The following is a 27,424-nucleotide window of genomic DNA, read 5'->3' on the forward strand; positions in this document are numbered from 1 at the left end:
TGCCTGGCTGATCTCAGGGTTGTGAGTTCAAGTCCCACAGTGGGCATAGAGCTTAGTTAAAAAAATAAATGAATCAAGTGAGGGAAAGAATGCTTTAGACACTAGTGAAAATGAAAACTTTAAGTTAGAAGGGCAGAGAAGAATTCAAAAAAGGGAAATTGTTTTATTCTTCCAGCATTAAGGTATTTGCAGAGAGTTTAAAAATAAGTAGTCAAAAAGCAAATTAAATACATATATATATATACATATATGTATATACATATATTTGTATATATATACACATATATACGCATATATGTGTGTATATATACGCATATATGTGTATATATATACATATATATGCGTATATATGTGTATATATATACATACAGGGGTGCCTGGGTGGCTCAGTTGGTTGAGAGTCCGACTTCAGCACAGGACATGATCTCACAGTTTGTGAGTTTGAGCCCTGCATTAGGTTCACTGCTGTTAGCACAGAGCCTACTTCAGATAGATCCTCTGTCCTCCTCTCTCTGTCCCTCCCTTGCTCGAGCTCTGTCTGAAAAATAAACCTTAAAAAAAGTATACAAACACACACACACACACACACACACACACACACAGAAAAGTGATTGCATATATTATCAATAGAGGAGGGAACTGATGGAGCCTGGAATCTATTTTAGGTGATAAAGACAGAATATAACCAATCAGGAAATGATTAGAAGAGTCAAGGGCCTGGAATTCAAAGAGATCACATGTCTAGACATGACCCCCTCCCACCATTTCATTTGGTCATTTCAAGGCTAGTTTGGTTCACTTTTACTGGCTATGCTGCCATCACCTGTCACAAACTGAAGCCACCAACTTTTATTCTGTGTCTCTCCACAATTGTGTCAGCCATCCATTGCGACTTAACCAATTACCCCCCAAATGGACTACTTTAAACAACAGTTTTTCTTTAGGTCATGACTTTGTGGGTGAGCAATTTGGTGGGGGGTTAGCAGAGTGATTTTTCTGCTGGTCTTAAGTAGGCTCATCTAAGTGGTGAGCTCCTGGTCAGCTTGGTGGCTTCTCCATGGAGGTGGCTGTCTGTCTGCTGGGACAACAAGAGGGGCAATGTGGCTCACATCATCCAACAGCTAACCTGGATTTATTCCAAGAACGGCAAGAACAGAAGCTGCAGGGACTCGCGACGCCGATGTCTAGAATTGGCTCATCACTGCTGCCACATTATATTCATCAGAGCAACACAGGCCAGTCCGGATTTGAGCAGTGAGTGGAAAACACACACATGTACACACGCACACGAAAAGAAAGGAGCTATAAAACATTGTGGACGCTGGGAAAATAGAAAAAAGATTTTGAGTCCCAGCTGTGCTCCAGAGAGACTCAGCTCAAAAAATCTTCACGGTGCACATAGAAGGAATGGTGGAAGTAAGAATCTCAGGTCAGCTGACGTCTACTCTCGCCTTCTCTCCTGTGTCAGCTTTACTCACAAAATAATTGTGTGGATCAAAATAAATCAGTATTTGCCACCGTTTGGCAAAGGCTCCCAGGAAAACACGAGCTAAACTGCCTTTGGGTCATAATCTGGGTTCAGCTTGCCTGAAAATGCGTGAGACCCTTCTGTAGGGCGTCCCTTGGTATCCTCAGTCGTGCATGCTGGGAAATAGAGACCTCTGCCTGGGCTGTTGCGTGAACCAGGTGTTAGATGCTGGGCAGGAATGTAGTCTTTTGCAAAGGCTTGTTTCCTGTTTTCTGCTTATGAAAATCAAAACAGTCTAGTAAATTCACAGTAGGAGGTTCTGGTACACAGAACCTGTGCCTTCCCAGAGAGATCTCTACATCCTAATCTCTGGAACCTGTGAATAGTTTATATTACAAAAGGAATTTTGCAGATGGGATTAAATTAAGGAACTCAGGATGGGGAGATTATCCTGGATTATCTCCTTGGGCTCAATGTAATCACAAGGTCTTTACATGAGGGTTGCAGGGAGAGTCAGAGTCAGAAAAGAGATGTGATAACAGAAGCAGAGAAAGAAGTTATACGTTTTAAAGATGGAAGAAGGCGGGCGTAGAGGGGGGAGGCGCGTGCACCTGGGTGGCTCAGTCTGTGAAGCGTCCGACTTTGGCTCAGGTCATGATCTCACCATTGTGGGTTCCAGCCCTGCGTCGGGCTCTGTGCTGACAGCTCAGAGCCTGGAGCCTGCTTCGGATTCTGGGTCTCCCTCTGTCTCTGCCCCTCCCCGAGGCCTTGAGAAGGAACACATCCCCTGCTGATACCTTGATTTAGACTTCTGCACTCCAAAGTGGCAAAACAATACTTTGATGTTTTTTAAGCCGCTAAATTTATGGTGGTTTGTTACTGCAGTAGTAGGAAATTAACACATATGTGAAACGGAGCATTTCTGTGAGTGGAAAAGCTAATCCAGACAATAACATAAAAGAGAAAGCAAGACATTAACTAGGCCTGCATAAGAATCTGGGTAATTCCTGATTTAGGCATTCTGTGCTCAAGTTGAAATAATGTACAATGGCAGTGCACATTTTGGTGATAACAGCCCTCAGTGTCTCTCACTCGAATCTCACCCACCCCCCAGTATGGACTGCTTGTTTCCAAGTCAGTTTTACAGGATTTCTCCCACTTTCTTCCTTTTGTCATCATCCTGAGATTAACTCCTACTACTTTTGTTTGTTTGTTTGTTTTAGACAATCTGATTTATACTTCCGATTGATTCTGATTTTCTTTCTTAGTCTGTGGGAACAAAGACACTGGAGCCACCCTGTGTGATTAGGAGCAAGAAAGTCAATCTCTCTTGACTCAGTTCTAGATTTGTTAAAAACATCTGTTAGGAGCTGTATTATCTTGTGAGAATCAATGATGTTAATAATACTGTTAAACACTTAGCATGATAACTTGCATATGGTAAGGCTATATAAATGTGTTGTATTTTTATTTCTTTTATTATTTTATAAATTATTTTTTAGAGAGAGCATGAGTGCAGGAAAGAGGCAGAGGGAGGGAGGGAGAGAGAGAGAGAGAGAGAGAGAGAGAGAGAGAGAGAGAAAATCTTAATTAGGCTCCACACTCCGAGCAGAGCCTGACATGGGACTCGATCCCACGACCCTGGGATCATGATCTGAGCCAAAATCAACCAGCTGAGCCATCAAGGCGCCCCATCAATGTGTATGGTTAATGGGGAATACATCGAGCAGCTTATAGTTCTACCTCTTTGTGGATTAGTTCAACTGAAAATCTGAAATGTATGTGCATTTAACTGTCTCAGATTTTTTTAAGTTACAAAATGGAGATGTGTTATGATGCCTGCTTGAATTATCTCTTTTTTTTCATATCAAGATTAAGAGATGTTAATTTAATTACTCATAGAAGTCAAAAGACACCTGTGTGGCTAGATAATGGAGATAGTTACTCCCGATATGTATATCTTTACTTTATTCCTAATGGGTTGGCATAACTTAATGTTTCGGGCTTAAACATTTCTGCAGTTATTCGTAAGATCTTTGGTGGGGTACCAATTTACCTATAGAGTACCAAAAATTTTCTGTGTAGTAATAATAGTATATTAGCAAAATGTGAATATTTGTATCAAGTACGTGATACAGAGCTGTGTTAAAGTATAATTTTTGAAAAGTTAAGATAATAATTCTCCGGGAAACATAAACTGGACGTGGTGGTGTCTCATAATCTTTTTTTGCTTAGTCTAAATTTGCTTATACTTATTTTGCGACATTTCAGATTATTTGTCCTTAAATATTTTTAATGCATCAACATAATGCATCCAAATGTAGAATCATATAACAATTTGAAACCTGTGTTTCCCTTCTCTTATCCTCTATTAAAAAAAAAAAAAAGTACTCTGTTGTCCAAATCTGAACATAGGTTTTATGATTCACAAAAGTTTTCAAGGCAAATAAAACCTTCAGAAGATGCTAAAATCACTTGCACCTGTCAGCAAAAGTTGCACTGGACAAATTTAAACAGCTTAAGACAGACTTCAAGGATATTGCAGTAGGAGAAGGAGACCATAATTCAGTCTAAACTCAAGTCAGAGGAGGGCGCCTGTGTGGCTCAGTAGGTTGAGTGTCCGACTCTTGATTTCGGCTCAGGTCATGATCTCAGTCTTGAGATTGAGTCCCACGCTGAGCATGGTGCCTGCTTGAGATTCTCTCTCTCCCTCTGCCTTCCTCCCACTCCCATGCACACTTACTTTCTCTTGCTCTCTAAAAAAAATTTTTTTTAATAATAAACTCAAGTCAGGTGAGAAAGAGGGCTACCGAGTTAGAATTTAGTATCTACGAAGAGAGGTAACGACATTTGTCTGTCCTGATTGGCTTTACCCAAAAGAAAGTAAGATTTTCTTGTACCTTTATGACAGGGGGTAGTTTTACAACTTGGAGTAAGGCTTAGACTGAAGGTTGGCTCCTACCCTCCACAGCAGCCAGCAGCTAGACGGTCTGTCTTCCTTGATAATGACATTTCAAAGAGATGGCTCCCCATTTCTTGAGGAAGACATTTCTGGGCTGTAAAACTGGCAAGATTTTTTTTTTTTTTTTAATTTACCTCTCAAAGGGGCAGAGAATGGGCTTATGATACAAGCTGTCTAAGAAAAGGGCTGTCAGGGCCAAAGTCAGGAAGAAGCCTACCTAAATTTAGGCAAGTGGGAAACATGAAGGCCTCCTTGGGCACAACCCAAGAAAGGGTGAAAATAAAGGCAATAATGCAGTTGCACATGATAAAGGTGTGTTTTGCTTTTGAAAAGTACTTGGGGGGAGTAACTTTAGAACTCTTATCATTGTATTTAAATGCTATTTAAATTTATCCTTGCTGAGAGACCTTTTTCAAGGTTGTGGGTCATTTTTAAGGTTTTGGACAGTAGGTTTATTTGAAATCATTGTAAAGGGAAAATTGTGAGTGGGGTTATTTTTCCAAAGGTATGGCCTCATTTAGGCCCACTTACTAAAGGGAGACAAACGATTTCTATTGGTTTGATCAACAAGTAGGGAGGAAATTGAATGCAAAACAATATGCTTTGATCCAAAAGACGGCTGGAATCTCCAGAGAAAGAAGTGTTTTACAAATGACAATCTTCGTGCTTTTGCACAAAATCAACATTAAATATAAGACACTAAATATATAGACAGGGACACACACACACACACACACACACACACACGCTCTAATCAGCTCTTATGGTACCAGTCCATGTTTAGAAGAGCAGAAAGAGAACAATCTGCAAAGGAAAAGGTTAACTTCGGGGGGTGCCTTGGTGGCTCAGTTGGTAAAGTGTCTGACTCTCGATTTCAGCTCCGGTCGTGATCTCATGAAACATGAGATGTCATGAGATCGTGAAGCCCTGCGTCAGCACAGCCTGGTTGGGATCCTCTCTCCCTCTCGCTCTGCCCCTCTCCTCTGCACGCATTGGTGTGTGCATGCACACGTTCTCTCTCTCTCAAAATAAATGAATATTTTTAGAATATTTTTTAATGTTTATTTTTGGAGAGAGAGACAGAGTGTGAGTGGGGGAAGGGCAGAGAGAGAGGGAGACACAGAATCCGAAGCAGGCTCCAGGCTCCGAGCTGTCAGTATAGAGCCCGACACGGGGCTCGAACCCACGAACCACGAGATCGTGACCTGAGCCGAAATCAGACGCTCAACCGACCGAGCCACCCAGGCACCCCAATAAATATTTTTTTAAAAAGAAGAGTTTAATATGGATCAATTCCTAAACATCAACTTCTGCATTGCTCAAAAGAACAAGAGCTAAAAGGAGGCTATTGAGCTTAATGAGAGCACCTTTGGCTATAGACCAGTAGCCAAGCTATATGGAGAAAGAAGAATGTAGTGCAGTGATTTTGTTAAATGAATTCATGATTATGTTTTAACTTAGGTTCTACTACTAAAAACGGCAGGGGGAACTACGGAGATCCCACTCTATATGATATATTTTTTTTTTTAAATCAAAGCCACCATATTATAAAGTAATTTTACTGAAGGTGTAGGTGTCATGGGGGGTGTCCTCTTCCAGAAGAGGAAGGCATGGTCTTAACTTTCATTGGATTTGCTCATAATCTAGCAGGAAATAATGGCACTAAGAATGATAATGACCAAGTGAATATTTGTACAGTGATTACTCAGTGTTGGGCAGTGTTCTACGTATTTTAAAGCAAGGAATACTTTATAGCAAACCTGTGAGGTCGGCGACGTAGGCAGGTGCCTAAATTTGATAATGCCATACAATACGAACCCTAATTGCTCTTCAAGCCTGCTTTTTGTAGCAGGAAGGGAATAGGTGGTGGGTGGACATGGACTTGAGTTCACGTAATGTGCCTGCCCTTCTACACATGTAACTTTACACTTCCTTTGTAACTCTCTGCTGTTTGGTTTTCACATCAATTAATAATACTAGCCTTGCATCGTTTCAATGTACGTTAAAAATGTGTATAAAACTTCTTGTTCACGGTTAGCCTTCAACATAAGGTTTATTATGTGTTAGGTACGGGGATTCTGGGAACACTCATAAAAGAAAAGGTGATCACGAGTATCCTTGAGATTTCAATAAGAGAAACGGAAGACAAAATTATGTGGGAAAGAAGGGCCAGCAGGCGATACGAACTGGAAGACAAAGTGTGATGCTCGTAGTGAATAGTTCGTTTTAATTGTAGTAAAAAGGATGGGAGAAAGAAGGGTGAACATCTAGTCTGGAAAAATAAGCTTATTCTCTTGGGCTCCCTAGATCAGGGGTTGACAAACAACTGCCTGTCTGCTATTGTACAGCTTCAGAGCCTAGGGTGGTTTTGTGTTTTTAAAATGATGGAGAAATCGGGAAAGACGGATGTTGTGTGATACGTGAAGGTTATATAAAATGTAAATTTCATTGCCTGCAAATGAAGTGTTATTGGCTCACAGCCACACTAATTCATTTGCAGGGGGCAGAGAATGCATACCCTGCAAAGCCTAATTATTTAGTATTATTTCCTTACAGGAAAAAGGTTCACCTCTGCCACAGTTATACTGCTTAGTTTTTAATTACGCTTTTTATTTTCATTCCGGTATAGTTAACACGTAATATAGTGTCATATTAGTTTCAGGTGTACAGCCGGCTGATGGGACAGTTCCACACATTCGTCCGTGCTTGTCAAGATGAGTGCACTTTTCAAGCCTTCATCCCCTTTGTCAGTGTCACCACCCCCACCCCACCTCCGCTCTGCTAACCATCAGTTTGTTCTCTGCAGTTTTTTTCTTTTTATTCGTGAAGTTTCTCATCTCTGATGGCAAAAACAAACAAACAAAAAACAGCCCTATTTTATAGTCTAGGAAATAAGATACCCAATAAGCTGCTTCTTTCTTTTGGTGTCTCTGACATACGGGTCACTTGACAGATGAAAGAACAGCTTCTACAGGTCCCAGATATGTCTCTATGACATCACTGGTCTGGGTCTACGTGATTTCCATTTGAACTCAGGTTCTCATTAATCCTACATCTTGCTTGCTATTGTGGGTGACAGCATGAACAGTGTTTTGGTCTGATTTCCAGTGACGTATGGTCTCCAGTGATATGTAGCTTCTAATATCGAACATGATCTCTTCAGACATTACCTTCATCTCCTTCCTTTTACTTTGCCTTTCCTCACCTGTTGCTTTAACATTTCTTTCCCCAAGTAAAACCCTGTTTGTTAAATCTAATAGTTACGGAATATGTTGCTTATATAGAAATCAATAAGAAAAAGAAATAGGAATCAAAATTCTGTTGCAAAAGCTTTTTCTTCTATGTGTTTAACAACTCTGTTACCCCACACCTCTCTTTGAAAAGTATTGTCTGGCTTATTCTGATTTGCTCTGAAAATCATTTTGTGTAGCAATTCTTTTGACTGTAATCTTGATTCATAGCGTTTCATATGAATTCTTTTATTGCTCTATTTTCATAATAGCTCTCAGGCAACCAATCATCATGTGTGATACTGTGTTTCATTATGATTCAGTGGCATCCAGATGTCTGTATCTCATGTTGTTGCCTTTTAGACAGATTAAAAAAAAAGTTGCTATAAAATAATTGCATTCATTTGTGTGGTAGATTTTAAATTATTGTTTCATGTATCAGTCACACTTTTACTTGAATACAGAAATACTTGTTACCCCTTTTGATAAACCTGAATGAATATCTTAAAAGTTGTGGTTTTGAATTGATTTAAAAGGAGATGATAAACAGGATTTTTAAAACACATTCTATATACACAGATACAAATTATATAAAAATAAGATCCCTCTCATCATTTGTCAGTTTTATAAGTAATAGAAGGACAAAGTAAAAAGGTTAATATCTGAGCTGTTTGTGCGTATGTTTACAGTCTCTAAGTAAATCCATTTAGGTACATATTTTTTTTATTCTCAGCAATACCCAAATTAAACAGTGGTTATATGTATGGTGACAAGACTGTGTTAATGCAAAGATCAGGCTTCTTACAAGAGGGTTTGCATCACAATTACCCAGTGAGCCTTTTGAAAATGCGTATGGTTGGGCTTCATCCTGGATCTGCTGAATCAAAATTTTCATTGAAGGAGCCACACATGTGTGGCTACCCAGAAAATTCCTCTGGGTAGTCCTAATTCTCACATTTGATTGAGAACTATCGAGCCAGAAATATTTTTAGGTAATAGACAAAAAAGGTAGCCTCGTAAAAAAATCACTGAATTTGCTCATAAGGACTTGTTTAGAGCACTGTCATGTGCCCCTGAATTTTCATATGGAACTTCAGAGAAAATTAAAACTACATTTTCCTGTAGCAATTCTAAGAAGGTTTTTTTTTTTTTCCTGTGGTAGAATACCAATATACCTAATTGTTCCTTCCCCTCACCCCCTACTTTGGCCATCGGGATTCTCTGTGGCCAAGTGTCCTGGCTATCTGTGGTCTAGTTGTTTTCTAATCCAACAAGAATTTATTGAGCCCCTTCTATGTACTGAATTCATAATAGGCACTGGGAATGCTAGTAATTAACAAAACAGTCTGGAGCTTACAGTCAATTGGATGAGACCAATGTGAGGCCAGTAAATAGTTCAGTAAGTTCTCCTTTATCTAGATATTGTAAACCTATTTTGAGAATTGATCTATATTTTTTTTTTCTCGGTATTAACCAGAGATGAGCCATGGAATCTTTTCATGTAATATATGTCTGCAAATACACATGAATATTTGTATATTTTGTACGTACATGGGTTTATGTGTGTATGTGTATTATGTTTTGTCTAAGCGTGTGTAGATGTATATATATGTATATATATTCTGTACATCATATATACATATATGTGTATATATATACTTTCAGTGTGTGTTTATATGTGCATCTCCTAATTTATATTTATATGACTACATTTTTTTTTTTTTTTTTTTTTTTTTAGTATCACACCTTTTGGGATGGGTTGGAATGTATGCATACCTTCCTGTATGTAATACTCATGTGCCCACCTACATAATAGATGAAGTTGGATTATAATTCGCAACATTACATTTTTGCCCCTTTTCATAATACTTTTCCTGTGACATAACCATTAAGTAAAAACGAGAGTTATATGTATCATGTGTTATATTTCATACCATGTCTTTACTTTTTTACACCATTATTTTTGTCTTATTGAATGTAAGTGATATTTGGGGACAGCTTTTCAGTGGTGAGATTGAGATCGAAAGTCATTAAACTCTGAGGCTCTGTATCCCTTGAAGAAAGAGCATTTTATTGTCACAAACAACTTCAGCATGTTGTGTGCAGCATTCTTTTTTTTTCCACCCACAGATGGTGCGTTTCTAGGACAGCATTTAATTGCCCTTACAACTTTTTAAAGCTACCAAATGGTTTAACTTGGGTCACTGTTTTTGAGGAACGTGTTAGCGTGTTAATCCTCTAGGAAAGTTACAGAATGGAGATTCTGGAATATAACTCTCCACCATCAAATACAGAGACACAGTGTGCACTGGTAGAGGGATTGTGGAGAAAGAAACAATGCGTGCTTCGTCGAGAACTGGCTGTGTTTTCAGACGGCACAAATTCAACGTACCACCTATCCTGTGTGGCTGGCTCCCTTTGGAGCATCTATAAAAGCTCAGGACTGGAATGGAGTCCCTGAAATCAATAAAGATGACCTTTTAAATCATAAATTCAGTGGAAAGTTGTATTTTTCTTTCTTTTTAGTGTGCACCCCTGGATAGTGCAGCTAAATTACATGGTTGAAGAAAATTATATTGATATCCCTGTTGGAAAGATTTTTCAATCTTATCAGTTGTCTTTCAAATAATATTCAAAAGACTTGCATTTGCCAGCGGAGTGGATTAAGTTAGCTGAAAAGCACTTACCATTGTCTGTGAGCCAGAAAAGCAGCAAGGATTCTGATTGGCATTATTATTTATTATTTGTGAATGCTGATGGTGCATTTTCGTGGCGGAGTCCTTTCTATGCGTACTGACATTCACAAATGAAAAGGCTCTGCTTAGCTGACTATTTAATTGGTAATTTAATTTTCCTAATAACTTTCTTTACAGGACCTGGATTTTGAAGCCAAAACAAGTTACACACTCCGGATAGAAGCTGCAAACAAAGATGCCGACCCTCGCTTTCTGAGCTTGGGTCCATTCAGCGACACGACCACAGTGAAAATAATCGTGGAAGATGTGGATGAGCCCCCTGTGTTTTCCTCACCCTTGTACCCCATGGAGGTATCGGAGGCTACCCAAGTTGGGAATATCATTGGCACCGTCGCGGCTCATGACCCGGATTCTTCCAACAGCCCTGTGAGGTAAAAGCTCATCGCTCTCCTTTTATGCAATTTTACAAGAGTGTGCTTTGCTCACAGTTCATGTCTCTACGTTACGATGCTTTTGGTTCATGGCAAATGAAGACCAGTTTTGTATATATATTGAGCCATAGAGGCAGAAGGAACCAGGATCAGAGCGGTGCAACATTTTACTAATTTAAAAATGTTTCACCTGATTATCCGGGGCCATTGTTATGTAGCAATAATTTTTAGGCATCCATTATCATCCACAAGCCATAGCTGATATTCCTATTCAACAAATTATCCTGAGCTCTTTCAAAGCAAACCGTGTTCAAAGATGAAGTGATGCGTGTCCTAGTTATGGGATATATGCATATATTAGAAAACTAATTTTATAAAAAATTTAAATTAGGGATTGACTTTCATTAGATCATTTTCTCATATTGGCCTGGTTGGTTAGCATGTATTTGTTTATTATTTCCACTTATAAAAAGTATAACTGTATCTGTATCTAAGGACTGTTTTAAAGTGTTTTATCAATAGTCCTGTATCGAGACTAGACACACGGTTCTAAGCAACTGATCTCTTCGCAACTAACAAAATGATGATAGGTAAGCAAGTCAAAATACCATGATATCCAATTTCACACTTTTTACATAAAACTTACAACCTATGATCTACATGTATGGTTTTGTGTATGCATGTGTTAGCATGTGTGTGCATACGATACATTGTCTTTTTAGATAAATGTTATAAAGACAATATATTTGAAATTTCTTTGTATTGCATGTCTTAATTTGGGTTCACTAGTAAAGTTTTTCAATGTGACCTTCTGGATTTTGACTACAAAAACATAAAGGTATAAAGTACAAAAATCACTCAGTATTTTATATATATTCAACTAATAAGCTAACCACATTTAGATTTAACTGCTATCTGGCAATGGTGAGAGCTTTGAGCTAACTTCTGAGCTAAGTCTGGACATTGTAAACTGTCATGAAAAATATCCATAATTTAGACGATTATTGTTAAGAAAAGCTTATAATCTTTTACCTCCCTAAAATAATAAGCTAAAATAATAAGCTTATTTAGGGATATAGATATGGTAACACACACACACACACCCCACTCTCCTTTCTTTCTCTCTTGTCTGACATTAACATCATAGTCTAGTGAAGAATTTATTTAAAATAATTGTTCAAAAATGAAGTCAGACTTGGCATCCCCCTATCTATACAATAAAGTCAGGCTATAGGGACAGCTATATTATTTTGAACACAGCGATCACAAACCATCCCTAGGAATATAATCTTCCATGCAATAGAACATTTGGAAGTCAAAATGTACCAGGTAGAACACGCCTTCCCCTTCTGCCTAAAACAGTCCATCCTTCGTTGTCAGAACAGTTTCCTAACTTAAGCTCAGCTGCATCCACCAAATCCCGTTGACTTGCACACACTTGAACTTGGGTTTGCTATAGCATCACATCTCCTACTGACACATGTAAGTCTCCTTCCCTTAGGAACAGTCAGACACAGTATGATTGTAGGCACAGATCAGCTACTCAGAACAGTCAGACTTATGCTTAAACCATTCAATGGGAAGAAAGAGAATGCTTTCGTGATGTTAGGGGTGTAAAAGAAGAGACGCATATATATCACGATTCGGGACTTGAGTGAGAGGAGTCAAGGCAAATTGATAGATTGCATTGCGTTTTTATCTTGTTTCTTTCTTATTTTTCCTTTACTCGTTTGCTTGTATGTCATCCTGTTAAAGCCTCGCCACATACATATTTTACTTTTTATAGTACTTTATTTGAAAAAAATGCAGTATTATAATTTGGGGAGGAATGAAGAGTAGGACTAGGAGGGTAGTGACCTGAGGTAGAGATGAAGTGACCTCCAGGTCTACTCCCTGAAGCACAGAGAGAGAAAGGGTCAGAAGGTGAACTCTGTTGGTTTTGAAGGTACAGATCTTTGTGGCTTTCGTCAATGAAAGAGGCTGGCCAGGAATTTTTTTTTTTACCTCATTTTCTTTTTCTTTTTTTTTTTTTTTTAATTTTTTTTTTTAACGTTTATTTATTTTTGAGACAGAGAGAGAGCATGAACAGGGGAGGGTCAGAGAAAGAGGGAGACACAGAATCTGAAACAGGCTCCAGGCTCTGAGCTGTCAGCACAGAGCCCGACGCGGGGCTCGAACCCACAGACTGTGAGATCATGACCTGAGCCGAAGTCGGACGCTCAACCAACTGAGCCACCCAGGCGCCCCTCATTTTCTTTTTCTTAAGACTAATGAAGGTGGCCTGAAAGTTCAGCTTAGTGCTATCTTATATCAGTTTTTGAACACCTAAGTCTCACAACTAAAGAGGACCGCCTTTGTTCAAAGTGGACTAAAATGTTGCGTGTATTTTTTTTTTTTTTGCTTTTGTAGAATTAATGTCGTTACTTAATATTTTTCAGAAAATTTTAACGTTTATTTTTGAGAGACAGAGTGTGAGCAGGGGAGGGGCAGAGAAAGAGGGAGACACAGAATCTGAAGCAGGATCCAGGCTCTGAGCTGTCAGCACAGAGCCTGACGCGGGTCCTGAATTCATGAACCACAAGATCGTGACCTGAGCCAAAGTCAGATGCTAAACTGACTGGACCACGCAGGTGCCCCTGACTTAATATTTACCACTAGTATTTTTGAAGCAGTTTTTACACTATTTTTTATGAGGTCAGTTCACATCCATAGCTGATTCTTTTTTTTCTGGATCTGTCTTTCATATTCATTTGTGATATCCACCTTTGAAAGGCCAGGCTCCTCCTATCAGATTCTACTTTGATGAACAGGTGTGCACTGATGTGCATTCTCTAGAAGACTAGTTCTCTTCTCAGCACTGATATTTGCTGAGTTACCTAGGGGATGCACTTAGTCTCCTAAGTTCCCATATACCCAGTAAAAAGGAAAAGTAAACCCTATCCCTGCCTTCTCCCAAGTTCTTTAAAGATTAATAAAGGGAAAGTAGCCAATGATTTCAAACTGAGAATCATGACTTAAGCATTAGAAAGCATTATCATGATACATTGCTATTATTACAGTTTGTTGTGTTTCTGCCATCTTTATTTCAAGGTCAATAAGCCAATGAAAGGAGACATACTTTACAGGCAACTGTATTGGCAGTCTGTAGTGAAGTTTATTTGGTATTCACATAGGTTCCAGTACACAGACAATATTACTTAGTTTAATGGACATGAACACGTGTTTGCATTGGGCGCTCAGGTACCTATCCAAATGTAAGCCCTCCTTCAACAAATGCCACTCGTTGGGTAGATGTCACAGTCTTCTGAGATCTTAGGAAACGTGAATTTCCAGATTGAGTTAGAACCTGAAGCGTCTTGGAGTTGTGAACCTTGTGCTCACACCTTTAGAAATGGTGTGGTTCTTAGAGGAGTGGAAAAGTAGTTATTTGTTTTATTGTAACTGCTTGAAATGAGGCCGATAGTGTTTGAATTGTAAAACAGGATGGGAAACTGGATACTTCGCATTTAAATTTATTGATAGTTTTGTAGCATAATACTAAAATCTAGCATAGGCTACTTATATTTGGGATATTTACCAATATGTGGGGTATGAGACTAGAATTCTAGAAGGAAACACATTCACTTTCCTCCAAAAAGACAGAATTGAGAGCCTCGTCTCATGATCTCTTCCTTGCTCAGCACTTTTTATTTTTACCTACCTCTGGCACCAGCCAAAGCGATGAGTAACTCTTCTCTGTGCATATGCCCTTTCTTTAAAAGAGGGCTCGGCATCTACATCACGATAAAGCATTTTGACCATCTAGAAGTATAGTAGCAATAGGTGGAAAGATTAAATGAACTCTAAGCACGGTACTTAGCCAGAATATAACACCATCGTGAAATGTCCTATCTTCCTTGTAGCTTGCCTAGCATTCAGATAGGGCACCTCCCCCATCATGTCATGTATACATTGTTTTCCTCTTCCCATATAGAAACTAGAAGCCCAAAATGCAAATTAGGTGATAGTTACGATTACTTAGCCAGAAAAAAAAAAAAAAAAAAGGAAGAAGAAGAAGAGGCTTTTTTGAAAGCGAAAGTAGATGATTGAGGTCCAGCATATACCTGGCTCTTTATGTTTTATGTAGTTGCTTACTGTTTCATGTAAATTTTGTCCCAGAATGCCAAATATCAGGGTTTCTCTGTTGAATTTGGAAGGACAGGTCACATTCTGATTTTGGTCATCTTTCTCAATGTTAGAAACTTCGCTTCTGTGTGTCTCTCAACGAGACGGGAGACACTATGAAAGCAGCCTAGAGCCTAGAACACTCTTCACCCTTCATGTCGGCACTTGGAGACCAAAGCACTGCATCAGCATACATTTATTGAGAACCTGCTTTGTGCACAGTGCGGGGGAGAATACTGACAGGAAAAACAAAGATGAATAAAACATTTCCTCTGACCTCCAGGAACGTCCAATCTGGTTGAAGAAATAAGATCCCATAAACGTTAAACAAAATGAGGGGGGAAAGTGTCAGAGCAAATCATGAGATAAATTGTAGTCACTCCGAGCTCACTGGACAGGAGACTTCATTTGAAGGAGTGATCGTGTAAGCAAGGCCTTGAGGGAGGGCAGAATTTGGACAGACCACGAAAACGTTATGCAAAGTCTGTTTATGTTTTATTTAGTTACATCTTAAGAGTCGAGTGCTGTTTTAGGAAATCAGCAGAAATACTTCTCTAGGCAGCACAAACAGCCCGAAGTCCCTATGCTAAAAATAGCCAATGGATTGAAACATGATATCATCACAAATAAGATTAGATGTGAAGGGGGGGGGGGGGTCATAAAAATTAATGGGGATTGTTTTCAGCATTTCTAACAAGTTAAATACAGAACTACATTTGGACTTGTGTTCAAGGATTCTAAGGTAATATTACTTACCTGCAGGCACTTTTGGCATTCCTGATATTTTATGTTCTCAGATAAAAGGTGATAAAATAGTATCAGATATTACATTATGTAGTGTGACTAGTATGAACACATTTGGGATGTTTGAATAATTCAGTGTGAAGGTTTTTTTTTAAGTAGCCTGTATACATGCATATATTTGTACATATTATTTTAATCTAAATTATTTGGTAGTATCTTATTTTGTAAGAAACTTAGCCAGTAACATAGAGGAAAAATAGTGGTTCATGTGCAAAGTAGCAGAAATCTATTCCATCGGGAAAATATGAGCTTTAATCAATTTCAAAATGCTGCCCAATTGAATATAACGATCACTAAAAATGAAAAAAACAGTTAACATATGGTGAAGATAAAAAAAAGCGTTATTATACTAGTGTATTTAATATCCACAGATAATTTTCAAAATGTAAGTAGAAATTCCTACTATATGTGATCAATTTTTCCATCTTTTATCATATTGCCCTAGAATTAGAACTCTGCTTGGAGTTCTGAGTTAGCTTTTGAAGACTGCAGATAATGAATTTATTGAAGATTACATTTCTCTTGATTTGTCCCTTATATTATTTTCCACATTTAAAATGCTTATTGAAAAGTGTGATGAATAGAATACTAAATCCATAATGTGTTTCAGTGGGAGTCTTAGGGAACTATCCATGAGGAAGAAAGATTAAGGAGCTATACTTACATTGAACTGTACTCTTAGCATTGTTTAGTTGCAATAATAGAAATTGGCCATAGATAACTGAAAAAAAAAAGGGGGGATTTATTGAAATAATTGGGGATAGCTCACAGAATTAAAGAAAACATTGAATAGCCAGTACTCTGAAAACAGAAGACTAAGGTTTTTCTAGAAATATGACCAGCAAGAATGAGCAGATAGTCTTTTGAGGATGGGGCAGTGGGGTGAACCCGTGCCAACCCTGTTCTTTTCTCGTGGCCCTCTGTTTAAGGTTCACGTTTCTTGGAAAGTTTTTTGGCCTGTCTTAGGACGTGTGTCCCGTCTCTTACCCAGGAAGTTCTGGGCATCTTGATTGTGAGTACCATCAAGATTGCATGAGATTGGGAAGGTTTAAATCTCCTAAGGAGAATCAAGTTGCCGTTATCAGCAGGGGGTGAGCGTACAAAGAGTAGCATCTCTAAGTGCTGAACTCAGTAGTTTATTTTGAAGAAAGTTCTCGTTGAAGTCCTGTAAGGCAAGCGTTATCATTCCTGTGTTATAATACATCTGCCTCCCGGTCACACAGTTAGAAAATGTGGTTCCAGGATTTTAGCAAGGTCTGTATCAGAAGCTGCCCACTCCTTACAGCAGTACACACACGTACACGCACACACACACACACAGGCACGCATAGGCACCCACCCACACATGCATTTCTTAAGATCGCAACTCGAATGACTCAGCTGTTTCTGTGTTCAGAATTGTTCGTGTATATTTATCACATTATCTTTTGCCATTTGGGGAGTAGCGGTGATACATTTGTGTTAATCTAGCTCACTCACTCACACGTCCTTTTTGTGAGTGTTCACATGCATCTCAGTAGCTGGGCGATAAGAATGCTACTGGAGAAGAACATTTCGATTGATCTCCATAGCTTCTCAAATAAACAGGCGTTTATTAAGGAATTCTTTTCATTGCAGATGTACAGAGCGCCGAGCGTATACAGATGATGAGATGAGTTCCCAATCCTCTTGTTATCTAGCTGGAAAGAGGTGGTACACAAAATCTTACTTAAAAAAGCAAATGTTAAATCTGGAGATGATAAACCATCTTGTAAAACTGTCTCATTTTGCAGCAAAAGAAAGAGAACAGTATAAATAGTGATTCGAGAGCCCAAATGAGTACAGGAGGACAGTGGCAGGGTCGGGGCCATAAATTGTGTCGTTTATTTCCTTGTGTGTGATTTGTGGAGGGGAGCACCAAGTTCACAGATCCTAACTACTGCAGGGTTTCTTAAAAAAGCATAACTTGTAAATTGTTTTTGCTTTGGTTCTTGCTTTTAGTTTAAAATATTTGTTTTGAAAAAAGTTGTGAGATCTAGAGAACAGAGAGATCCAAATATGTGTCCTCCAACTGTTCCCTACATTAAACATTAAGGGATTTTAGTGACAGCCTGTATTTTTTATACAAACCAAGAAAGGCCCATTATGGATTATATGCGTGTGTTATATTTTTAAAACAGAATGGCTTTAATGAACTAAACTTCAGAGATGTCGCTTTGACTATGAATTGTTCTTTTTTTTTTTTTTTTTTTCCTGGCAATATACTATAGGAACAGCCTTGGTTTCCCAGTACCGAGTGCCCTAATTTTTTGTTTGATCCTAGGGAAATTAGAGTTACAAAAATATGCAGTGACTCTCTGTGATAAATGTAGGATAATTGCTAAGATCAGATCAGACACTTACAAAATTTTGGAGATCTCTATTTCAACTCACTTATTAATAAATTTGGGCTGAGGGATTAAATTACTGGTAGTCCCTCCAGGCAGTCAGATCAAGCTTGGCACTAATATCCCAGGGTGTCCTAACTTCGAATCCTGGGGTCCCACAGTCACATCACATCATACTACATTATTTTTTTAAGGTATTTTTTTTAACGTTTATTTATTTTTGAGACAGAGAGAGACACAGCATGAGCAGGGGAGGGGCAGAGAGAGAGGGAGACACAGAATCCGAAACAGGCTCCAGGCTCTGAGCTGTCAGCACAGAGCCTGACGCGGGGCTCGAACTCACAGACCGTGAGATCATGACCTGAGCCAAAGTCGGACGCTCAACCGACCGAGCCACCCAGGCGCCCCTACATTATTTTTTTAAAGACTTTTCCAAAATCATTACTGGCATGATTTAACAGAAACCTGATGCTGGGGGCGGGGCATGGGTCGAAATGAAGAACACTCTTGGGTTGGCAAAAATTCATAACACGTTAGCTTTTAGGTTTAAATCTTGCTGCTTTCTGATGTTGTTCTTGGGCTTTCTTTCTGAAACCATTTTCTTCAAAATGATGTATGGAGGGTCCCATGAGCCTTCCTTTTCCTCCCAAATAAATCAACCACATTTTCTGAGTTGCTCTTCTCCACAAGCAAAGCCCCAAACCTCTGAGGCCTGGGGGTCTCTGATTTGAGGCAGGAATGCAATTCTCCAGGATGGCAATTAAGTCCCATGCGTCCAAAGCCAGGAAAATGGAGATGAGTTAGAGCAGAAGTCAAGACAGCTCCTCTGTGCTTGCTCCACATCTGGCGCCTTAGAGAGGCCCTGACTGGGGGGGGGGAATTCTTTCTCTTTTATGTAATTGGAAAGGCTTGCTGCTTTAATGCCAGAGGACTGTCTTCAAGGAATCATAGGACTAAAATAATTGGAAAGGCGGAAACACAGAGTACAGGAGGACCAACATGAGGAAAGACATCAGAAATGGGGAGACACATGGCCTTTTAATTCGTTAACATCAGTTTGACTGGCTTAGGGTTTTAGATAAGAGAGCATTGGGGAAAAGCGAAAAGAAGCTGAATTGTAGAGTTGTAAGTGACAGGGACTAAAAGCTCGTTTATGGGTAATGTGGTACGTAATGGACAGGTGGCTCAGATGACACGGTTCTGAATCTTGTCTCCATCAACAACCAACTGTGAGATGTTAGTATCTAATTCTGAAATACCACCATAATAGTACCTGCTTGCCCTTGTTCGAAATTGTGCTTGGCTAGTCGCAACAAAGCTTAACACTAATGACTTACTAATGAGAAGTCTGGAGCTATGCACCCAAGGACTGACAATTTGGCAGTATAATGTCATCAAGGGCCTTGGCTTCTCATGCCAAGCACTCATCACCTCCTATTTACAAGATGGTTTTTGGACCTCTTCCATTGTGTGCGTGTCCCAGGTGAGATGGAGGGGAAGGGGCGGACATCAAATGCAAGCTGAATTATCAGCTCTTTCCTATCGTCTATAGGGGTTTTTCAGTCATGCTCGACTCAACTTTCTTCATCTCATTTGCTAAAATGTTAATATAAGGAGATTGACACCGCATCAGCATGGAAGACTAGTAATCCCAGTTGTTCAGCTGAACACATGGCTGCCTCTAACAAAAGCAAGGTTCTATTAATAAGAATGAAGGGTAAATGAATATTAGACATGTAAGTAGAAGTCTTTGTTACACATGACCCTTCACAGTTGAGGATTCAGAGAAAAACGTCAACTCTGCTTTAAATACTCCGCTCGTTCCGAAAACGGGAAAGTTACGAAGAACTGATAGTTTTGGGGAAAGGCCGCTGGATCTGCTTTAAATCTACTGAATTTGAGTTCAAGACATTGCAGGTGTCTGGAGCAGTTCACAGCTCTCAAGAAAAGGACTGAGGCTGGACATTGAGATTTCAAGCTGCCTGCCTAATAAATGGATAGAGCACAAGCTTTAACTGCGGCAAATCATAGAAGTGATCTCTTTCATTGGTTCCTCCAACACGCATTGAAAGAGGCCAAGTTTTCTTAGGCTGTCACTTGCACAGAGTAGAGGGATCATCGTGAGTCCAAACACCACTAACAGCATGAGGAGATGCACTGACATTCACTTCAGTTTGTGATTAGAGAAACAACCTATCCCCTTCCTTTCTGTTCAGCCTCTAATTGACTCGGGCCATCGAACATCTCAGGGCCTTGGCCCGTGGGTCCAGACCTGTACAAGGTGCTCCTCTGAACTTCTTTAGGCTCTTCCTTTTCTTTTGGCTCAGTCAGTCCTCCCGAGAGACATCTGGCACCTCTCACTTAAAAAATGCCCATGTAATCGTTACTTCTCTTGATTGAGGGGCTGCTTTTCTTAGGTAACTTTATATCGCAGTGAATGTCTCCTATAGAAAATCTAGCTTTTTGTATGCCAGGAAGGACTGGTTGAAAATAAGGAACCCCTTTGGGGGCGCCTGGGTGGCTCAGTCGGTTGAGCGGCCGACTTCGGCTCAGGTCATGATCTCACGGTCAGTTAGTTCAAGCCCCGTGTCGGGCTCTGTGCTGACAGCTCGGAGCCTGTTTCGGATTCTGTGTCTCCCTCTCTCTGACCCTCCCCCGTTCATGCTCTGTCTCTCTCTGTCTCAAAAATAAATAAAAGTTAAAAAAAAAAAAAAATTTAAAAAAAAAAAATAAAAAAGAAAATAAGGAACCCCTTTAAAAAATTAACATTTATTTATTTTTGAGAGACAGAGACAGAGCATGAGCAGGGGAGGGGCAGAGAGAGAAGGAGGCACAGAATCCGAAGCAGCTCCAGGCTTCACGCTGTCAGCACAGAGCCTGATGCGGGGCTCGAACCCACAAACTGTGAGATCATCACCTGAGCCGAAGTTGGATGCTTAACCTACTGAGCCACCCAGGCGCCCCTGAAAATAAGGAACCCCTTTAATCCTCAGTGATCCCAAGTCCTTGTGATGAAGAAGTATGACCACCACCCGGAGTGTTCTGGACAACCCGTGTCCTCTGTGTCCTTGCCAAGACCTTCAATCTCAAGCCAACAGCTCATTCTTTCCCCACATCTGCTCTGACTCCCTCTGCCTTAGCCTCGGAGAGCAATTTGTTAGTTTTCTCCTAATACGTTGATAAAGAGTAAAATAATGCAGAATCTAGGCTACAGTGTATGGCCATTGGAACTGCTTGTACTTGGAAGTTGCTGAGAAACTGGATGCAAGAGTAAGTGAGAAAAACAAGTCACTGACCAGTTCTAGATTTTTTGATTGAACATTCAAGTGACTGGTGGTGTCATTTACTCGGAGGAGAAAGAATAGGGGAAGTAGGGGCTTGGGAGACTGTAGCAGTTACAACATCAGTTGGGACATGTTACATCTCCGTTCATGTTGTCTATCCATGTGGTGACATTAAGCAGGCAATTCAATATATAAGTCTAGTGGGCCAAGAGGATTTTATGTGAATTTTGGAGTAATCAAAAATACACAAGTTATTTAAGCCATGGGACTGTATAAATTTGCAAAGGAAAAGAGTTTTATATAAAGAACGTAAGAGGACCTGCAGGAGAGTTTTCAGATTTTAAGTAAAGGGCAGTCATGAAGAGGAAGGTGAAGCACAAACACACACAGGCACACAATATCTTCTTTATCTATTCATCAATCAATGGATCTTTGGACTCTTCCCATAATTTGGCTATTGTTGACAATGTTGCTGGAAACGTCGGGGTTCATGTGCCCCTTTGAATCAGTGATTTTGTATCCCTTGGGTAAATACCTAGTAGTGCAATTGCTGGACTGTAGCGTAGTTGTGCTTTTTAACTTTTTGAGGAACCTCCTTACTGTTTTCCAGTGTGGCTGCATCAGTTTGCATTTCCGTCAATAGTGTAAGTGGGTTCCCCTTTCTCCACATCTTGCCTGTTGTTTCCTGAGCTGTTAATTTTAGCTATTCTGACAGGTGTGAGGTGGTATCTCATGGTGGTTTTGATTTGTGTTTCCCTGATGACGAGTGATGTTGAGCATCTTTTCACGGGTCTGTTAGCAATCTGGATATCTGCTTTGGAAAAATGCCTACTCATGCCTTGTGCCTATTTCAGTTTCTTGGTCTTCTTACCTCCAGTGATCTGTTTTTCTGCCTTGATTTAGTCCTAGATTCTCACGAACATACTTGTGACTTGTCAGCTCTCGTATATACGCTACTGTGGAAAATCTACCTCAAGGATCTTAATCTTTGTCCACTGCTTTCCACTTCAGAAATTCCACATCCTGAAAGAGATTTACAATCTATTGGTGCAATCAGAATCTTGTCAAATCAGTCTGTCTTCTCTTATTTCCTTAGTTCTTCCTTACCAACGTATAGATCATGGGACTTCCTTATTATCACTCTTATGTACATGCCCCTGTTGTCCATACTCCCCCCACCCCGTCCATTGTCCATGACCAGTTAAAATAACCCTATGCTCTTTATGTGCCTTTATGACAACAGAGCAAGACAGACACATAGAATGACTGGTTTCATATTAAATTGATGAACATAAGTCTCAAAGTATCAATCCACAATGCTTAGCTCTTCTGTTATACATTCCCTGGTCTCTGTGTGTGTATTTATATTTATTTATATTTCTGTCTCTTCTAAAAAAAAATGACCACTCTTCTCAAAGTACCTTCACCCCTTTGCTCTCTCAGCTGATAATCTTGTTTCATATGCCATCAAGAAAATAGAAATCATCAGAAAATAAGTTCCTAACATTCTCAGTACCCAAACACCTACTATTGCTGGACAAAGACAATATTTGTTGGTTTGCGGTTAATTTTCGAATATTTTCTGATGCCTCCCCTTTCCTTGCTATGTGTCTAGCATTTTGTGATACATCAGACTGGAAGTAGATGATTCTGTTTAATAATAGTGTTGGAGAACTATGGAAACATAGAATACTTTCTTAAATTGGGTATGCGTTTATCTGTTGGTTTTGTCTGTCTGTTTTTAAATGAGATCCCTTTACTCAACTAGAACGACTGGGGGGTGGCATTTAAAGACAGTCATTAATGGGAGGTGGGTGAATTTTGTATACAGAACAAATAACAGCATAATGGATTAAGAACGCAGGTAGAACATTTTTCACTCATATTTGGATAGCAGATATTTTGAGAAAATGCTCCTAGACACCAAAATATTCATGTAATTTTAGGGGTTCTACTTTGAAACTTCTCTATGGAATCCTGGTCAAGATCCTGAGGGATTTTTTTTAAGTTTGGGGGGTTGAGATCTGGCTGGAGTTGTCAAGACAAAAGGTGTATGTGAATGGTCAGGATGTCTGTGTATATTTCATTTTAGAGGGACCTATAACCATGGCAGGGGCTACTAAGTCTATTGTAAGTGATTTGGGGGAACTAACATAATAATAAAATAAATTTGAAGCTTATAATATCAAATCTGTGAAGAGAACTACACTAGGGTGTTTATTTTTTACTGACAGAAAATCAAAAAGATTACTGACAAGAACTGATGAACCAAGTATAACTTTGGTGAAGTTTTAAGCTAAGCATGTATTTGTACTAATATGACAGATTGTGGTGTCAGCAGGATTTGATGAGTGGCCATGTAATTAATGAAATAAATTTAGCAAATTGTAATCAAACACAAATATTGAAGTGTTTTTCTTCTTTTTTAATGTTGCATTAGGTATTCAATTGACAGAAACACAGACTTGGAGAGGTATTTCAATATCGATGCCAACAGTGGAGTTATTACAACCGCCAAATCTTTGGATCGAGAGACAAATGCTGTTCATAATATCACAGTTCTTGCAATGGAGAGCCGTAAGTTGCAAGGTTTAGTATACAGTTAGGATGGGGGACACTGAGAGTGGAGAGTGGGTTGTCATGGGGTTATCATTTCTACTTGAGTCATATTACGTGCTTATTCAAGTTAAGCAAAACTTTGAAAATCCTTAATTTCCAGCTGTGAAATAAATTTATATTCATTAACTTTATTTTCTAATGCTCAGAAAGTTAATGAAAAGAGAGGACTATAAAATAATGGGCCTGAGTTACCTTCAGAGGATTTCTTGTTGCTTTGTAGTCATATTTCATAAGCTACATTTATGCTGATACAGAGTTGGGCCAGTGTCTTCCAGAAAGTAGTAGGTTGATCTCTAGCCAAGACACTCAGATTTGCATATTGATGTTGAACTCATTTGAGTCCCTGATAAGAAAGACATCGACATAATAATGCACACTTCTATGTTATGCATATTATATACATACATAGGTGTACATTATATGCATGTAGTCCTACATACCTGAGGTCTAGCTTCAAAGAACATTGAAGTTCATGGTTTATTGCTCATTCTTTCAATGATTTTCTTATCAAGGACTAAAAAAAATGCATGTACTGTACGTATATATGATGTTTGGATCGAATTTCCTGTTGCTCTCTTTGAAGTCTACAGTGTTAAGTTTCTAGATTTCTTTCAAAGTTTGGTCATTTTCTTACTAGGGTCATGCTTTAGAGAGGCAAACCCTTTTTATTGATTCTAATTATTTTTAATAGGAGTTTCTTGAGTTAAATGGCAATGGAATAACAGCTTTACTCTGAGTAAATGATAAGACATTTTCCTCTTTATTAGAGAATCCGTCTCAAGTTGGAAGAGGCTATGTGGCCATTACTATACTCGACATCAATGACAATGCCCCTGAATTTGCTATGGACTATGAAACCACCGTGTGTGAAAATGCCCAGCCAGGGCAGGTGAGAGCTTTCAGAACACCAGCCTCCTAGCTTGTGATTTCTTTTAAAATATGCAGCAGCAGTTGCCCTTGAAATTCTGTCAGCTTTAAGATAAAATATGGTCAGCATGTCTCAGCAAAACTAACACTTTGATGTGTAGCATAAACTAACATTGAAGGAACTCTAAAATTCTGGTTTAATTGGGATGATGAAATTTCTCAGGAAGAAAGATAAACATTGTAAAAGCCATGGTAAATGGTGGAGGGCTTTGACTCCTTTACGAAGTCTAGCATATTAAGCTTGATTGAGCTATTCCCCACTTTACACAGCAGGGCGTAAGTACCTTGAACTTCAAAGAATTAAGTGTAGTTTAATCTCGGTCTGGTTTGTTCTACTCATCCATTTTGTTCAGTGTTTTGTAATGTTTACGGGGATGGTGTCATCAGTTGGTGCAGCTTATGTCTCAGGTTCACAAAAGTAAATTCAAACACAGCGTTTGAAAAGGACACGGCTTGTTTTTCAGAGCCCTTTTTAGATGGAGTTCATATTAGTTTATCTGCTCCTTCCTTCCAGAAGGATGGTGTTTATTATAAGGTATAAAATTGCTCTTCTCTGTCACAGAAAACAAAGCCGAGCACAACAACATATTTTCATGTTTTACTTCTCCATCCCTAGGTTATCCAGAAGATCAGTGCCGTTGATAAAGATGAGCCATCCAATGGACACCAGTTTTATTTCAGCTTAACGACTGATGCAACAAATAACCACAACTTTTCATTGAAAGATAACAAAGGTAAGGGATTATTATGGTCACCAGTGGAGGCAGCAGGTACAAACTCTCTAAACAACTACTTTTTCTTGCTCAGGAATCCTGATTGTGGAATACATATACATACACATATACCGACACATACAAGGACATTAATTAAAGGGCAGTGAGTGGAGTGCCTGGGTGGCTCAGCCAGTTAAGCATCCAACTCTTGAATTCGACTCAGATCACGATCTCACAATCTTGTGAGTTTGAGCCCCAATAGCACAGGGCCTGCTTGGGATTCTCTCTCTCTCTGCCCTTTCCCCGCTTGTGCTGTGTCTCTCTCTCTCTCAAATAAACTCTTAAGGGGCTCGTTGCCCTTAAATTTTTTTTTAAGTAATTTTTATCTGTGGATTTGCTGTCATTAAGAAGCAGCTGCTACTTAAATCACTTCAGGCCAAAATCCAAATAAGGGAAAAGGCAGGTCCACCTTTCTCTTTACTCCTAGACATTTGAGGGGTCAGCTAAATGTATCAATAAGGCTATCCTATATAGGCATAACTGAGACGTTAGGAAAATAATTGGTATTTCCAATCTGATTTCAACATAAATCAATTTTGACCTAATACCTTCAATAGCAACATCAGTTATTCCTTTATTTTTACATAAAAGTAATCCATGCAGATAATTAAAAGATATACTCCTCATGCAAGGAAATATAAAAAAGAATTTCCTGTCATCCTCAATCTCATTTCTTTGCGTCAGAGGTGAACACTTTTACCAGTTCCCTAAGTGTCATTATAGAAACATATTTACAGAGGCCTGTAAGTATATTCTGATTTTGCTTAAATAAATAAATATATATACAATATTTATATTTTATAAATATATACAGACTTACAGGCATATATAATTATATAGAAACAACTTATATAGACAATTATATATATATAAAATTATAGACATATACACAACATATAGACAATTATAAGAACTTTTAAGGGAAGCAGAAGACCATTCTGTTGTCTGATTTTGAATTTATTCACAGGTGATTTCATTCAAGGTATTTATTTTAACAGAAGGGTATTTGCAACTGATATATCGAGAAGAGTATCCCCCCGCCAATACAGAAGATGTGTTTCTTTCAGCTTGAATATGTGAATCAGGCTTCAGGAACAAAAAAACAAAAAAACAAAACGTAGAAACAATTTGCTAGTCAAACAGTGGCTCATCTAAAATGACTTAGAAGGTGGGCATTATAAGTGCCTTTTGCCTAAAGCCCCCATCCTGTTTAGCACAGAAAATCCAAGTTTGACCTCAAAACTTCAATCTTAAAATATTTTTCCTGATTCCATCCTCTGCTTAAATGAGAACACTATCTTGTCCCTTCTGTAACATAAAAGGAAGAACATTCTCTATGTGGGTAATCCCAAACTCTCTGAATTAATCATATTTGCAAGGGACAGTTCTCAGCACTTGGATTCACCCAGCACAAATGCAGAGAGGGGAATTTATGACCTTTCCAAGAAGAGAGTATTTCCCCCATGTGTCATCATCATGCAGTGCCATGATTTTTGGACAGTAAACGCACACTTGAAAGACTTCCCTAAGTCAAGTCCAGAGCGTCCAGTATGAACCTTCTAAGAATTAGGAGATTAGTTCTTATATTGGCTTCCATCATAGGAACTGCATAGAGAACATCACCATTCTTACGATATCTTTCCTGAGCACAGGACTCCCTTCTCATGTATTGGGCATTTTTGCACGTGTTCCTTGATTCG

The 27,424-nt window shown here is 39.0% G+C and overlaps 1 protein-coding gene across 6 annotated transcripts in view; it reads left to right on the forward strand.

The window, feature by feature from the left end:
* Positions 1-27,424, forward strand: part of CDH7 (cadherin 7) — a 128,690-nt gene that overhangs the window by 75,705 nt on the left and 25,561 nt on the right. For all 6 annotated transcript variants that reach the window (XM_086683185.1, XM_086683182.1, XM_086683187.1 and 3 more), the window contains 4 exons: positions 10,534-10,787; positions 23,846-23,982; positions 24,792-24,913; positions 25,568-25,685. In XM_086683185.1, coding sequence (XP_086539311.1) covers positions 10,534-10,787; positions 23,846-23,982; positions 24,792-24,913; positions 25,568-25,685 — 631 coding nt within the window. The remainder of the gene's footprint in view (positions 1-10,533; positions 10,788-23,845; positions 23,983-24,791; positions 24,914-25,567; positions 25,686-27,424) is intronic.

The sequence above is a fragment of the Puma concolor genome, chromosome D3 (assembly GCF_028749965.1).
Source record: "Puma concolor isolate L17-30 chromosome D3, mPumCon1.1.hap2, whole genome shotgun sequence".
Taxonomy (NCBI): domain Eukaryota; kingdom Metazoa; phylum Chordata; class Mammalia; order Carnivora; family Felidae; genus Puma; species Puma concolor.